Below are 15,165 nucleotides of genomic sequence, written 5' to 3' on the forward strand. Positions count from 1 at the left end.
ATAAAATTATTTTTAACCAGTTTCACGTTGGCAAATTTCAATTAATCCCCTTAGCAACGTATTGTTAAATGTTCCACTGGAGAAAAAGAGCTCCCTCCCTCCCCTGCTTGTCTCCACGCCAAAACTATTCAAACTCCAACGAGAAACAGAGGGAAAAAAGACTAAAAATACCAGGGAGGAAATATCCATCAACAAACCTTGCTTCGGGCTGCTTGTCGCAGGGGCGCCGGCGGCGAGTTGGGTGCTCTCCACGGTCCCATAAACCGCAGCGCTGGGCTCTGGGACCTGGCTGGGCAGCTGCTGGGATTTGAAGTACAAAAAAGGGTGATAATGAGCGTGCGAACACAAAAACTAGCAACATGGAGCACAAGCAAGCGAGAGCGGGAGACCAGAGTCGGGTAGGAGAGAAAAGAAAAGCAAAAGGCAGGGAGTAGAAAAGAAAAGAAAAAAAAAAAAGAAAAGATATCCAGACCGATTGAATAAATTTAGAAAGGACATGGGAAAGGGAAGAAGGAAAAGGTGGCAGGAAAGGGGGAAAAAGAGACAACTGCTGTTAACGACAGCAAGATAAAGACAGCACAGTTATTAATACACTTCATTCCCCCAATGCTTCCCCCAAGAATGGCAGAAATGCTACTGAGAGTAGTTTAAAAACAAGTCAGATATATACCAAAAGACTGCTGGATCTCTCCACAATTTAAGCGTCTTTTTGCACTCAACAGCATCCTCAACTGATGGGCAATTCCAGCATGTCGGTTATTTTTTGAGCAAAACATTAGAAAAAAAGCAGGTTGAAATGGCAGATACCAGTACGACTCTCACGAGGTTTTGCTTTGTTAACCAAAAAAGTCAGGTCAAACTGACGAACGACACATTGGGTTGGTTCAAAAAGCCAACACCACACATACACGCGTATCTACGTGTGCACGCGTACACACACACACGTATTTGTTACGACACTTCATTGGGAAAATAACCTGGAGTGGTTATACCTGTGTGGTTGCACAGAAAGACAGCTACTACCTGCTCCAAACAAATTTGTGCATGACACTTACTGGGGAATATTGGGCATTTTAAAAATCTGCTTCAGTCTAAAGGAGAGCAGGAAGAGCCAGTTCCCAGTAGGGTCAGAGTGAGCCTCATGTTTTCTATATGGAAAAAGAAAACTGAGGGACCAGCAAGCGCCGAGACTAAAAAAGACACAGCCTGTTGCCAAGAATATATATGGAATATATTCCACATATTTTAGATCTCTTCCCTCAACCAAATAACGAGACAAAAGCTTGTTTGATTTGCGCCCATCGAGGCTGGATGGGCACCAAATGCGCTCAAACTTCCAGGCCCAGCACTTTGTTTGTGAACGCAGATCGGGGCAGAAGTTCTGAAGAGAACCATTCCCATTAAGAAATTCCTTTAAACACAAACCAGGGATCATGAAAAGAAGAAAATTCGACTAGATTTAATTCCTAAAACCAAAAATGATTCAGCTTTTTGCAGGCGGATGGTCTAGCTGGCAACTTACCTGCACTGGCTTCTCAGATGATCTACAAGAAAATTTGGGTTTCGTGGTTTTTTTTCTTTGTTTGTTTGTTTGTTTTCCTAGCAATCAGGATAAAGTGGAGTGCCCAAGAAACAGATGTCTACTTCCTTCCAGCACCCTCCACCAGACTATCAGAAATTCTCGCAAAAACTATCTTCCCTAACTTCTTTAAGAAAGAAAGCCTCTGGCAACCTGCTCATTTTCCTAGGACTCTCTTTCATTCTCCTGTTTTCCAGCTTTTTCAGCTACTACATCTGGTCAGTGCAGAATAAAGAGCGAATTATCTTCAATACACATTATTTTAATCATTTTGGGTAACAGAAGGGTGAAGAAGGATTGTGAAAAAGCACACCTGAAAAAAAAGAAAACATCTAAGTAAGTAGGATGAAGGCGTGAAATTTTATTTGGGATTGCTCCTCTTCCAGGAACGAACCTGATGAAGTTGGCTAGACTACGGACGAGGAACTGCACTTGTACCTTCAGCCAAATCCAAAGGAAGCCAAACAAAACAATTTTACAAATGAGCACATTTCAAGAACACTTCCCCCTCAGCCGCAGCGGATCATTACTTTCATTTTCCAAAATTTACGGACAGAAGTAATGGGAAAAAGGAGAATGCGATAAGAACCACTGGAACCAAATGAGACTAGCGGACAAGAAACTTGTAAGTCTAGAAACTCTAGGTCAGTAGAGGCATTTTCTTTAGAGCTTTGGAAATCACTTGCTCCCTTTGCGGGAACCGCATTGCAAGGCGATATAAATGCTACTTAAGCAATGATCCTGACAGGGCTCACAGATTTAAAACAGGGCGTTTAGAGACTTTTAGGAAAAAACAACACTCCAATTACTTTTGTGATTTACGATGCTGAAAGAGGTTCTCTGTGCTCTTCCATCCTACCACGGCCCACAGATTGCATAAACACAAACGTGAAAAATTCATCAATACGTGGAAAAGTTTGGCCAGGCAAATAGAAGCACGTCTTACTCTTTAAAATACGATCTTTTATGCATGTCAGTACCAAGCAAATACTGCAGCCGGATTCTAGTAGCGGTCCTGGTTTCTATTTTCCTACTTCTTCCAAGCAGTTTAATGTGAAAAAGAGCACACTGCTAGAAATATAACTGTAATAACGTCTCCACTTACTGTCAGCCTCTCTTATCCAGAAGCTTTAAAGACCTCGTGCACAAGCGCAGGTATCTCCTGCCCTTCGCCACCTTGCCCTGAACATGCTGCCGAATCGCAGCCTGGTGTCTCCAGCCCGTAGCAGCTCCCATCCACGCTCCCCTGCAGACACCTGCCTGCAGGGCAGGGAAAGCCTCCGGCAGGAATCGCGGGCCGTACGCCACGGCTCCGACGCGCTTCTCTGGTTCGATGGGTATCTGCTAGAGGACGCCTTTCAGAAGCGCCCCCGATACGTGCAAATCCTCCGGGGCAGAGGGGGTTTATAGTTTTCGGCAGAAGGCTTGTTGGCCCACGTAGAGCCTCACAGAGGTTTTGGGAACTGCTACAGAGGTGCCAAAAAGACGCCACCGAAAGCACTTTTTGGCCAGTGATGCTGACTACAAAGCACAGAAATGGCTCCGACCACCCAACTGGAGAGTCCTGGCCGAGTTGCTCAGGTTTCTTGACAAACCAAACACCATCTGATGTCAAGCACTTAATCTACTGAGCAAAGAGCATGCTTTGGGCTTGCACGTGCTATCAAAGATTTGGGTTTGCCCTGAACCAGTACAAAAAAAATGCCTTTTCAGAGTTATCCCAATCTAAAGGGAAAAAAAGAAAAAAAAATGGCTCCTCTTTAGAAAATTTCTGAATTGGCTCCTTTTTAGGGCGTAAAATTTATGATAGGGACTGGTCTACAGCAGTGACTTAGAGCAGGCATCAGCATGATGCGGTAAAATGAAGTGGTAGCCATATCAAAAAAAAAAAAAAAAAGCCTGCTTGGGACCGTACACCGTTTCTGCTTGCCTGCTTCAGAACTGCTCTGCTTAAATCCGGATCCATTCTCGGCACAGTGCACTCCTAGAGCAAGCCTACTCCCTCCGCAGCTGGGTCACCGAACCGCAGAGATCGCGGAGTCGGCTATCGGCAGCGGACACGCGGGAAGCATCACTAGACCCCCGCGTGCTTTTAAAAGGTCAGCGGAGAGGGAGTCGCTTCGATGAGGTGACGCTTCTCCTAAACCTGGAGACTGCACGTTCACGTTTCGAGTGCGAGGGCAGCCGAACTGCTGCCAAAACCCCCAGCATCCACACCTGACCTGAAATAACGCTGTGATGAACGCGCTGTGCACTGCTCGTCTTGCACCTGTTTCGGGAGATGCCCTAAATCGTGCACATTCCAACACGCAAGTATTTTATTTTCAGATTTTATTTTCGTGTTAAGCTCATCCTAATTGTCCAGAGTTGGTTATCATCTGAGGAAACAGAATACAAATAACCTCAACAAATTTAAACCAAAGCTGAGGTTGATTATTTAAAATTCACTCATTTTAGACAGCTCAAAGTTGTAACGGTCACAGCTCCTGGCACACAGCCACTGAGCAGATGTATCAAGGCATAAATCGAGCACCATTGAATTCCACCCCAGATACTACCCTTGTTCAAAAGAAGTGAATTACAGGTGTTGTTGGGACAATAACTTTGAATTTTCTGGCTTAAGTAGGCTTACACTTCCAGTTCTGTTGCACTAACAAACTTTTTCTGGTGAGCAGTATTTCAGAGCGCTTTGGCAATTAACAAAAGTGGTTCCAAGCACCTAATCAAAATGATGTCTGGATATGAAACAACGTAATATTTGCATACCTTAGAGTACACGACTGGACATCACTGGTGTGCACTGCGTAAAAACTACAGCTGATAACAATTCATACTTGTTAATCTCCTCTTGAGAAAAAAAATTTATTTCGTCCTGTTTGACTTAATTGCAATGTCTTAAAATAGATTCCAGAATGCAAAACTGATCTAGTAAGTGCCTGTATTAGCTGTAGCATCCATAAACACAATCTGAAACCCTGCCTGTTTTCAACTCTTCTATACTTTTAATGAAGTAAATAATTTAAGATGGAGTAACTGCTAGGGTCTCACTGGCACGCAAACATTTTACAGCACTGTTATCTTCTCTCACGGAAAATGCTCAGAAAGGAGCACTACCAAGAACCACCAGGCCACTGGCTAGCAGAAAAAGGTTTATTCCATGCGAGTACTGTAGACCTGGTACCGTGTGTTGCAAAAACAGCTCACCAGGAACTGCTCAAGCACCATGCTGTCTGCACAGCCTGGCCCCTGCTTGCCCAGGTCAAAGACCAGAGGAAAGCCCATGGCCAACTATGCTGCCTTTGTGTGAAAAAAGGGTTAGACTGAATCAAGGGAATGGTCAAAAGCTTAAGCCATCTGCTTTCATCTCAACAGCGGGGAAACCTGCAGGCCAAGCTCTTCTTTCACCTCCCTGACAGTACTCCAAACGCTTTCAGTGACTCCGCTGTAGCCTTAGACTCTCACTGTGCAGCGGTGTTTTTGGCGTGAGCCGGACGGGCAGCTCAACAGCCATCTCAGGCTTTTCTCCTCAGTGCATCACACTCAGCAGACAAAACTATTCTAACACAGAGGGAAATTAAGGTGTCAGCCCAGGAAAGACTGTTTTGCCAGAAAGCTAGCAAAATCTAGTTCCTAACATTAAACAGGGAAGAAGTTGGAGAAAGTGAATTGTCCCCAGGTCTCAGCGAGGCGCTGATCCAAAGCCCACGCCACCACCTAGAGACCTTTCGTGACACTGTCTTCACACCAAGTTTCTGAGCAGTCGGCAATAACCTCCATTAAAACACAAGCAGCTTCCTAGGCCCATGGGACAAGTTGAGTTTCTTCTTCTCCAATCGTTCTAAAGAATTTAAGTTTAGCAGCCTGCGGCCGAGCAGTGTCTCTCCTCGCTTCCCGAAAAAAAGAAAGAACCACGAGAAGGTACGGAGCAAACAGCAGCTTTGCCCAGCCAGGCAAGGAGCCAGGAAGAGGTCAGTAGCTGCTTCTTCAGCTATGAGGAGACCAAGGAGGCACTGCCTCTTCATGCTGCAAATGCAGAAGGAGGTAGTCAAAGGCAAGAAATTGTTTTCTAATTAGATAATGCAGCCACTTCCAGTGGTTCAGGTCAAGGTGGATGCATGTTCGTGTCCAGACTGCTCCTGTCTGTCAGTCTGAGAGCGCTCTCTTGGCCCTGAGTCAAAAAGGACTAGACCAGGCTTGGTTAATGTGATTTTCAATCACGTTAATTTTCAGACATTACATGTGGACATATCAGGCGAAGCATGCTACAGAAGCTTAGAAGGGGTCAGAAACCACAGGTGCATGGTAGACCTCTTCAAGAGATTTACAAGCTATGGAAAATGTCAGTGTGGGGTATTTATGCTTTCTCCTACATTAGAAAAATGCATTTTGAAGGCTGAATGCACACACAGAGACCAAATCTGGAAGTTCATGAGACAAGATTCCCGAGCTATGGTTATCCTGGTTATTCTAAAACACCACCACTAAAGCAGAAAGACATTAATATGGACAAGAACTGGCTATAACAGCCAAGGAAAGCAGACAGTGCCTACAGAAGGTTATATTGCCACTTTCTTACCTGAGGTGGAGTAGGTGTGGAAGTAGGTCTCACGATGGGAGGCGTTGGATTCCTGCTGCCCCCTCCAGACATAATTTCTTCTGTTATATCTTTGCCCCCCTGATTTGGATCCCGGATTCGGATCTACAAAATTAAATAAACCAATGCTTCAAACAAGTCTGCTCATGACACACCGTCCTTGGGGTTTACAGAAAGGAGAACAAGCGCAGGACAGATTTCTATCATGCTCGGTATGAGCAACAAAGCAGTTTACATTAACCTCTACCACAAAAGCCAGACCCAAGTGCAAATCAAAAAGGCTCTGGCTTGAACTGATATTCTGTAGGAACGCTGGAATGTGGCTTGTTTTAACCACTTGAAATGCATGGTATGTCATCCTGTAATCTTAAGGTATTATTTAATCAAAAAGCTCATCAACCATACCAGTCACGCCAAAGCATGTGCACCTCTTCAAATTCTCTTAGATGCAAAGGAAGTTTGGAACAATTTTAAAAAGATATATGTGCCTTAAAGCACATGACCCTTTAATGTAGAATATAGTTCCTACTTCTGGAAGGTAGGTTTACTGAAGCTCAGAAAATTTACCAGCCAGTTTAGAGCTAAGCTTGCCCGTTAATAAAGAGTGCAAGAAGGAAGAGGAAAAACAAAACAAAACAAAAGGAAAAAAAGAAAGAAAGAAAAAGAAGAAAGGGAGACATAATTCAAGAATTTATTACCCTGATGTGAAAGTCAGGGACCTTGCCAACCCAGCCGCTGGTAAACCAGAGCCGCTTTTGTTTTTCCCTTCCACACTGAGAAAAATCACACCAACCAAACAAAAGAAAAACAAACAAAAAATGCTGGGCAGAGGAAAGAGAAACAGAGGGAGAACAAACAGGAGTCCTACTAAAGTCACTAGCATTTAGAAAACAAGTATGTTAGCTGAGTCTCTCTGAACCCTCAAAACAGGACAGAAAATATTATCCAAAATATATCACTCGAGAAGGCACTCATCCGAATCCTTGACCAACACGTGAGCCAACCTATGTTGCCGAATATGGGGATCAGCCAAGCTGTCTAGTTTCATCTGTTTGGAAGTTTTTATCCTCCATATGAAAACTGCAAATTTCCATAAAACTGAAGGCAGTGCTATCGTCTGTGCATGTCTGTCAAACCTTCTCCAAACCTCTTGGTTGCACTAGCACTCTCTACATGAAATGCATGCAGAAGTCCCTGTTGCGTCAAGTACGACGCACTCGCTGCAAGTAAACCCAGAAATATAACCCTTCGGAGAGCAGAAAACTGGAAACTTGGGTGCTTTTGTCAATCAACAACATATAAAATTATCAGCAGCAAAAGAGTTTTGTGATTTGGTCTGTGGACTTCAGTATTGTGTGACGTTTTGGGGATTCTTTGGGTTGTACAGACAAGCGAACACACTCGTGCTAGTTGGCATGTCGGCAAGATGCGGTCTTCTCTTATTTTTGACTCCATAAAAAGAAGAAACTAGTGTTCTTCTGCTAAATCTTTCAGTTAATCACAGCAACAAGGACATTAGAGTTGGCAGGAATTCTTATCTCCTCCTGACAAGCAGTCAAGAGCATTAAAACATGCTTTCCCTGCCTGAAAGCTTGTAGTACTCTAATCCACAGCAAACGTGTGTGTGGATGTATACACACATATACAATTATGAACATAATTGCTCCTTTAAATCCTCGTATTTCCTCAGTTGTGACACGTGTTAGCAGGCTCTGTCGGAAAGAGCACATCCAGAGACAAGCAGCTCAGTCATCTTAAAAAAATACTGTTGCTTTTCTGCTTTCAAAGAACTTGCTGGCATGAAACCGCAACCGTCTAAACCACAGTTCTGTGTTTCTGAACATCTTTGCATTTCAAATGCCATCCATGATCAGGCCATGTCATGTTTTGGATGCTAACAAGAGAGAATACTCACGATTGAGAGAATGGTGAAGAGGTGGCAGAAGACTTGCATCACCCTTTGATGACAGCAGCTACAAAAATGCCGTTCTTGCAAGCCCAGCTAACTCACTGTTCGGCTTTTCCCATTTCCCAGATCAAGTGTTATTTATTACCACAGCTCATCTTCAAAAGCCAGAGGATACAAACATTCTCTATTTTGAGACACGTACAAATCCAGTATTTCTGGCTCGTTAAGCGTTCTTAATAATGTAATTCTCTGATAGAAAACATCAACGTTATATTGATTTGGTCCTAGCATTTCCTTCAGTGTTCCTTCATACCACTCATACGCCAGTTAGCCAATCCATTCGACTGTTACTAGGTTGATGCTGCAAGTTAATGTCTTTAAAACACTGTAACAAACATTTCGATGTAAAGTTGTCACTTTTTTTCCCAATTGTTTAGAATGAAATATGTGCCTGCAGGTTTTAAGTCCACTCCTAAACCTTTTCTGTTTAACAGAAAAAGTTACATCGGCTGGTATGCCTTTACTGTTCTGTAACACAGGCCACCCAAAACATCAGGTGGGTCCTGCAAATGGGCTTAAATTAAATTCCATTAATCTGCCCTCCTCTCTCACAAATTCTGACCAGTGAATTGGGAAGGTGGGAAGAGAGATCTCCAACTCCCTACCACTGTAGCACTGTGCCATGTTATATGAAATTGCAGGAGGTTGAAAAAATAGCCTTGCTGTGAAGACAAAGGTCAATTCTAAGCTAAGATTATTAGATCAGTGATATTGTTCCATATCCAAGCCTTACAACCAGAACACTTCTCAGAGAGGATGTTATCAGTCAACAAAAGATCCCTTACCGTTTTTTTCTCTCTTTTAGCTGGCGGAGGCTGCTGCTGCTGCGTAGGCACTATGATGGGTGCTGACTGATACACCGGCTGACTTGGGTAGAAAGGTGTTCCTGGGAAAGGACAACAACAGGGAAAAAAATCAGTTAATTTGCAAAGGAAACAAAATCAAGCAGAAGAGCTACGCTGCCTGCCCTGCTCCTCCTTCCTTTCTTTTGAAGGACACAACTTTTAACATCCAAGCAGTAAGCGGCCTGTGCTTCGTTCTTCCCCACTTCCCTTAAAACAGAATTTGATATTCCACCAAGACAGGTAAGTATCTACTACTTTTTTTCCTCCCTCCTCAAGAATGGAAGAATTTATCAGGCACTTCAGTTTTTGAGAAGCTGCTGAAATCACCAAGGCATTAAAAGACAAGCAGCCCATCCTTGGACTCCCTTCACCGAGAAGCAGGTGGCCCTTTGTGCCCACAGAGACAGACTCACTCAAACCACTGCAAAGAATTTGCAAGGTCAACTGCAACTTATTTTGAAGCATAGCCAGAGAATTTATTTACAAGCAATATTCTTCTCATGCAGCAACATCAAAAAGCATGGCCATGGTTATTCTTGCAAAATTATACTGCACTGTTGATTACATTCATAATATCCAACACAGTTTCATTATTTTTTCTTTATGGAATAAGACTGGCTCAAAATGACCAAGTGCTTTAAAGACGTGCCAGACATAAATAAAGGTGGCAAGAGCTATCTTCTGTCTGCATACTGGAGATCAGGAGAACTTGCAAGACAGTTCTCACTTTTTTTTTTCCTTTTCTAAGTATAGGTGCTAGGTGGACAGTCTGTCCTCACTTGCATCTAAAGAAATGTGATTTATTCTTCAATTCAAGTGACATTTAAATGGAAATAAAATGACTGTACTGTAGTTCCCCAAAGAAATTCTCTACCATGTCCGTGAACACTACAACCAAAATGGGAGTGCATTACTAACGTGAATGGTGCAATCCAATAAGCAAACGAAGCCAGCCCAGCACGATGCAATTTGCAGCTTCAAAGGATGCGTTCCTCGCAGAGAAAACTCAAAAGCAAATGTCTAGCGTGGCTTCCCTATCTGCAGGCTCAGGAAAAGGGCTTCTGCTCTGCCAAAATACCAGGGAAAGCACAGCCAGGGACCGACAGCAACCTGCTCCAACCGCCGTGCGGATCTGAAGGGCCTAATTGACACACAGGCGCCGCAGTTAAGGTAGCCTGAACACAGCAATTAAGCTAGGCTAACTCACCCGGTGATCGCTGAATTTTGAGCATCCCAGGAGGCAGCATGGCTTCAGACCCAGCTGTCCTCAGGGCACAAAAACGTCTCGGGTTTCCCTGCTCACCTGGCTCGGGAACCAAGGCCCTTCCTGCCTCTCTCCTGAAAAATAGCTCAAAACTCGTCTGACCAACGCTTTGGCCAAGCTCGCACAGCTGGCCAGGCGTACAACTCGAGGAGAAGAGTTTGGGTAACCCAAGAGGAGAGGAGCAAGCCTGGTAGCCCTGCGATGCGTTCATTACCCAGATTTCCAATTTCCGAGAAACCAGATCTAATCAGATCACTCGTAACGCGATCCACGCCACAAAGACCTACAGGGCAACTTAAGGAAGGGTTCTTCCTCAAGGAAAAGCATTCTAAAAAGGCCAACCCTGAAAAGCAAGGATAACGTTTAGGAAGAAACACAGCTTCTATAGGAACATTCTTCAGTGAAAGCCTCTGCGCCCTGCATTTTGGTTTATCACGCATTTCCCAATTTATCATGGAAACTCACTGACATAAAGAGGATAATAAATTGCAAAAATGAGATAGGTAAAAAAAATGTACTTTCCATCTTTACAAGTGTCATCTTCTACAGTGGTTTCCTGTATCACCTTTGAAGTCTGCAAAACTACGAAGATCTTAATATCCAAAAGTTACACTTGCTACAAAGTCCCGAGGTTTAAGGCAAAGGCCACTGCCAATAGCTAGGAACAACCACAGCACAAGACGTTTGGCACCAGCGGAGGGAAGAGCTCTGCAGAGCAGCTAACCACGAGCGAGAGACAAGGTTTTCCCCATCTCCACCGCGTGCTTCCGGACTGTCGCAAATCAGCTGTGCTTGCGGCGAGGGTCCCCAAAACCCCGAGCTGCGGCTGTGCCCGAGCCCTCTCTAAACAGCGAGGGAGCGACGGGACGGAAAGACGGGACGATCGCAGGCCGATCCGAAGTCGGCCGGCTCCTCTGCTGAAGCCTCCGCGGGCTGCAATTCGAGACCAGCCTCTGCGCAACCGAGGGCTGCGATCCAGCTCCGGGGCCTCCGGCTTTGCCCCTCCAGCCCCGACGCTCTGCAGACGCGGCGACCTAAAAACAGGCTGGCACTGAAAGATCGCACACGTCCGTGGCAAGAAACCAGGCGGGTTCAGGAGCAGAAAGAACCAGAAGGGAACCTTTTCCAAACTACACAAGTGCAGGTGGACGAAGGGCACTCAGCAAGCGGAAAGTAAGAAACTAGCTCTGGAACGGCAGAAAAACTTTAGAGGAGGAAAATGTAGGCAATTTCCTCATTTCGTGGATGTGATCTAAAGAGCCATGCAACACTTATTCTCTTTTTCTTTCTCTTTTTTTTTTTTTTCCTTCCCCCTAGGGTAAGAAAACAGGAACTAACTGCCTTATAGTTGTTATCATCCAGTTTATTCAGAAACCGCATTACCAGCCTTGAAGGCTTTGTGTCTGCCTTTCATTGAGCTGACACATTAGCTTTATACGTCCCTAAAGGGGGGAAAAAAAACCCACAAAAAATGAAACAAAAAGAAAAGAGTCTAGACCTTTAAAAATGGTATGTGGAGAAGAAACTGGGGGTTTTCTCCCCTTTAAAATTAATCCATATTTGTGAAGTGCAAACAAGTAATCCTGCCAACGCTGCTAGGCAGGCGAGATAATCACTCACTCCTAACATCAGAAATACCATCAGCTAAAGCTGCGCGGAAAGCTGATAAGATCTCTGCGTCCAGTCGATCACAGAATTTGCGTGGGAAGGGAGCAATCAGACTTAACAAAACAGCTCAAATCTAAGATCAAGAGGTAAAAACCCTTCGGGAAAAAAAAAAAAAAAAAAAGAAGGTACAAAGTGGGGGACAACTCGAACAATCTAGGTCCTGGTGGATTTTTCACGTGTTCCCGTAAATCAGCAAGGCAGGGCGAATAACAGAAAAAGAACAAAACAAGAAACAAAAGACCTCTCCTCTGTAAGAAAAGTCTCCTTTAAATATTTCAACTCCCCCAAATAAAAAGCTGCTATCCTGCAAATAAGCCAAATGCACCAACCTCCAACCACCTATCATGTTTTATCAAGTGCTAAAGTCAATAAAGGACTTCAGGCTTCTTCCAGCTGTGACAACCTGCCCCTCAAAAAGTGGCTGAGCTCCTGCCTTGCAGCCCAGACAGAACAGCAGCTGCAAGATATCCGGGCCGTCACACATGGGACAATATGGAAAAGTCAACGGCCAAGAAAAAGACGTGGCGTGGGACGCCCAAGGACAATCGTCCACTGTTACTGCAAACCAGAAGCCTAACAAGAAGCGGTCGTGAGGTCCTGACGGAGTCAAGGACCAGTGGCACAGCTCAATGGAAACTAGGGCAGCCAGATACATTCACAATACCTTAATAAATAATAATGATTGAGCAGAGGAATAACAAATAGCCGCTATTCTTGTTCACATGTGATTATGGGTAGCTCTGTGAGTTGCAGCCTTTCCGTAAGCATTCATACAAACAAAAATCTGCTACTGTGAATTTTTCAAGAGTGAATAATAAGGGCCACGACACAACCAGCTATTTGAAGTTCAAACAAATGCTAATCCAGTCCGGTGTTATAAATCTTCAACCTGACAACATAAAAACACACCCAGAAAATACCTTCACGAAGTCTCCGACCAGAACTCACCATAGGCATTAGGGAATTCTCCAGGACCTGGTCCTGGATAAAACGGGCCAGGCCCTGGCGGCTGAACAGGATACTGCTGCGGGGGCCCAACGTACGGAGGACCGCTATGACGATACTAAGGAGGAAAAACGGACCATTAGTCGACAAAGATTTAGGCAACAACGCACCATCGCATACAGAAAAAGCAATGGTGCAGTTGCCCCTCCCTCCCCAAATCAATAAAGATCAGATTACGAAACCGAATAGTTGCTGAACACGCAACCATCACTTCTATTCCCCTCTCCCCAACTCTGCTGCAAGGTCCGGAGGGAAACCCGGATCAACCAGGGGTTGCTTTGCAGTTTCACAGACGCCTGGACGACCTCTTACCTGTGGTATACAGTACTGGGGGCCCTGAGGCATCGGATACGGCATTGGCAGATGATTAACCATCATGATGTGCTGGTTGGTTTGATACACTGCAGTTGGTGTTTGCGCACCGGGACGGATGGAAGGGCTGCTGTTCTGGATGGTGGCTCTCGGAGGCTGTATTTGAGGCCTCTGAAAAAACTGGGGCAGGAAAGGGAGAGAGGAAGGAGAGGAGAAGAGAACCAAAACAACAGAAAAACTGGTCAAACTTTCCGTAAAAGAGTTTGTGGTATCATCACAACAGCAGGCAATACCATACTGTAATTACAATACTACTTCCAAAGGGTTGCCACACATTCAGAAAACTGCAGGACAATTTCTTTTTATCTGCAAATAGCAAGATCATGCTACAACCTTCAATTTTACAAGGTAGAGAGAGATAGTGAAAGGTAAGAGCAAACGAGAAATTTTAAACTTGAATAATTATTAGTTTGTATCTCCTGAATTATACACTCCCACCTTTCAGAATGACAGTCGGAAAAAATGATTTTTGTTGTATATTTTTTATAAGGTAGGTTGCCTGCCAGAAGCCACCTTTATAAATACACTATAGAAACAGAAGATCAAGGCAACTATTCCAATATGACTCTGGAACAGCTAAAATCCAGACCTTGCGAAGGCCAGAGGTGCCTCAGATCTATCGCGTGTTCAAATTGCGACGGGCAACTTGTCCTGCACTCCTTTTTCAAAAGGGTGGCAACCTCTTCCAGGGTGGCACCAAACTCTTCTACCGTGTTTGCATGAAGGGATGCCTCAGGCAAGTGAACCAGATCCAGGAAACCAAGCAAGCCACTGGCAACCATTTGGTTCTCCACGCTTAGCGCTGGGAAAGGCACCAGCGTCCACGGTACGGAGCATCCGTGGCACTGGACGCCCTGGCGCCAGCTACTAGAATCTTTGCGGTCTCGAAACTCAGTTGGCAAGATGTGCATCAGACATCCACGCATTCACTACGGTGGTAACGATACAAGTGAGAGAGAGACACTCAGGCCATGCAGAACCAGGAGTTAAAAATTACCTGTATAGGTCTGAATCCTCCCTTCAATAACGAAGCAAGAAAGCAGCAGGAAACAGAAAGAAAGCCAATGGAACAGCTTACAGATCAATAGGAAGGAATAGGATATAACATGCACCCTAATTGCACACAATTACAGTCATCTTTCTATCCTGCTTCGGCTAATCCGTTTCAGAAATAGCAAGAAAGACTGAACCGGTATCAAGGACTCTTCTATCAGAATCCCAATCAGGGGTCAGAAACCCCTCTACAAACGTTTTTACATGGAAGTATAAAGGTTTTTTAAAAAAACATAGATGTAATTAATTGCAGGAAATATGATACTACAGAAAGACTTTACATTGACTTTGTTCCTAAATCGCAAAGACATTTTTCTCTTCCTTTCTGGTCTCTTTGAGTGATACAGAGATACCGGAAAATAGCAGTAACCCATGCTCAAATCATGGATTTGGTCTCCACTTCTGCACCAAGACTGGAAGAATAAGAAATTCCATGTATTTAATTGCTAAACAAAAAAAATTAAATCAAATAAAAGGAAAAAAAAGGTAATCATACATCACTTGACATAGAAGACTGCTGATTGATGAAGTGTATGCAAATAGTCTGTGGGTAACTATATCATGAGCAGCGAGAAGAAAAGAGTGTGGTAATTATTAAAGAATGAAGGAATGAGCTGGGCTTATCTGCCTCGGCACTGGGAAAAAATGAGGTGGGGCAGAAGGGGTAGGGCAGAAGGATGCATCTATACTTGACATGACAGTGAAATTAAAATGGCCATTCTGGCATTGCTGAGGACCCTATGACACCTAAATCGTTCCCATACTGACTGATTTCTCCGGAAAAGCCAGTGACAGCTCCCTGTCTCAAAACCCACA

General features: G+C 44.3%; 1 protein-coding gene across 29 annotated transcripts in view; it reads right to left on the reverse strand.

Annotated features, from left to right (window-relative positions):
• Positions 1-15,165, reverse strand: part of EIF4G3 (eukaryotic translation initiation factor 4 gamma 3) — a 133,910-nt gene that overhangs the window by 45,843 nt on the left and 72,902 nt on the right. For 23 of the 29 annotated variants that reach the window (XR_009960564.1, XR_009960565.1, XR_009960566.1 and 20 more), the window contains 5 exons: positions 13,237-13,416; positions 12,868-12,982; positions 8,928-9,028; positions 6,156-6,278; positions 198-300 (listed from right to left, as the gene is read on the reverse strand). Coding sequence is in view for 23 of the 29 variants with exons in the window: in XM_062593443.1 (XP_062449427.1) it covers positions 198-300; positions 6,156-6,278; positions 8,928-9,028; positions 12,868-12,982; positions 13,237-13,416 (622 nt within the window). In the remaining 6 variants the exon portion in view is untranslated. Of the gene's footprint in view, positions 1-197; positions 301-1,522; positions 1,559-6,155; positions 6,279-8,927; positions 9,029-12,867; positions 12,983-13,236; positions 13,417-14,293; positions 14,315-15,165 lie in introns of those variants that run through there. The other 6 variants (XM_062593440.1, XM_062593451.1, XM_062593446.1 and 3 more) reach the window with 4 other exon arrangements.

Source organism: Rhea pennata, chromosome 22, assembly GCF_028389875.1.
Source record: "Rhea pennata isolate bPtePen1 chromosome 22, bPtePen1.pri, whole genome shotgun sequence".
In the NCBI taxonomy this organism is placed as follows: Eukaryota; Metazoa; Chordata; class Aves; order Rheiformes; family Rheidae; genus Rhea; species Rhea pennata.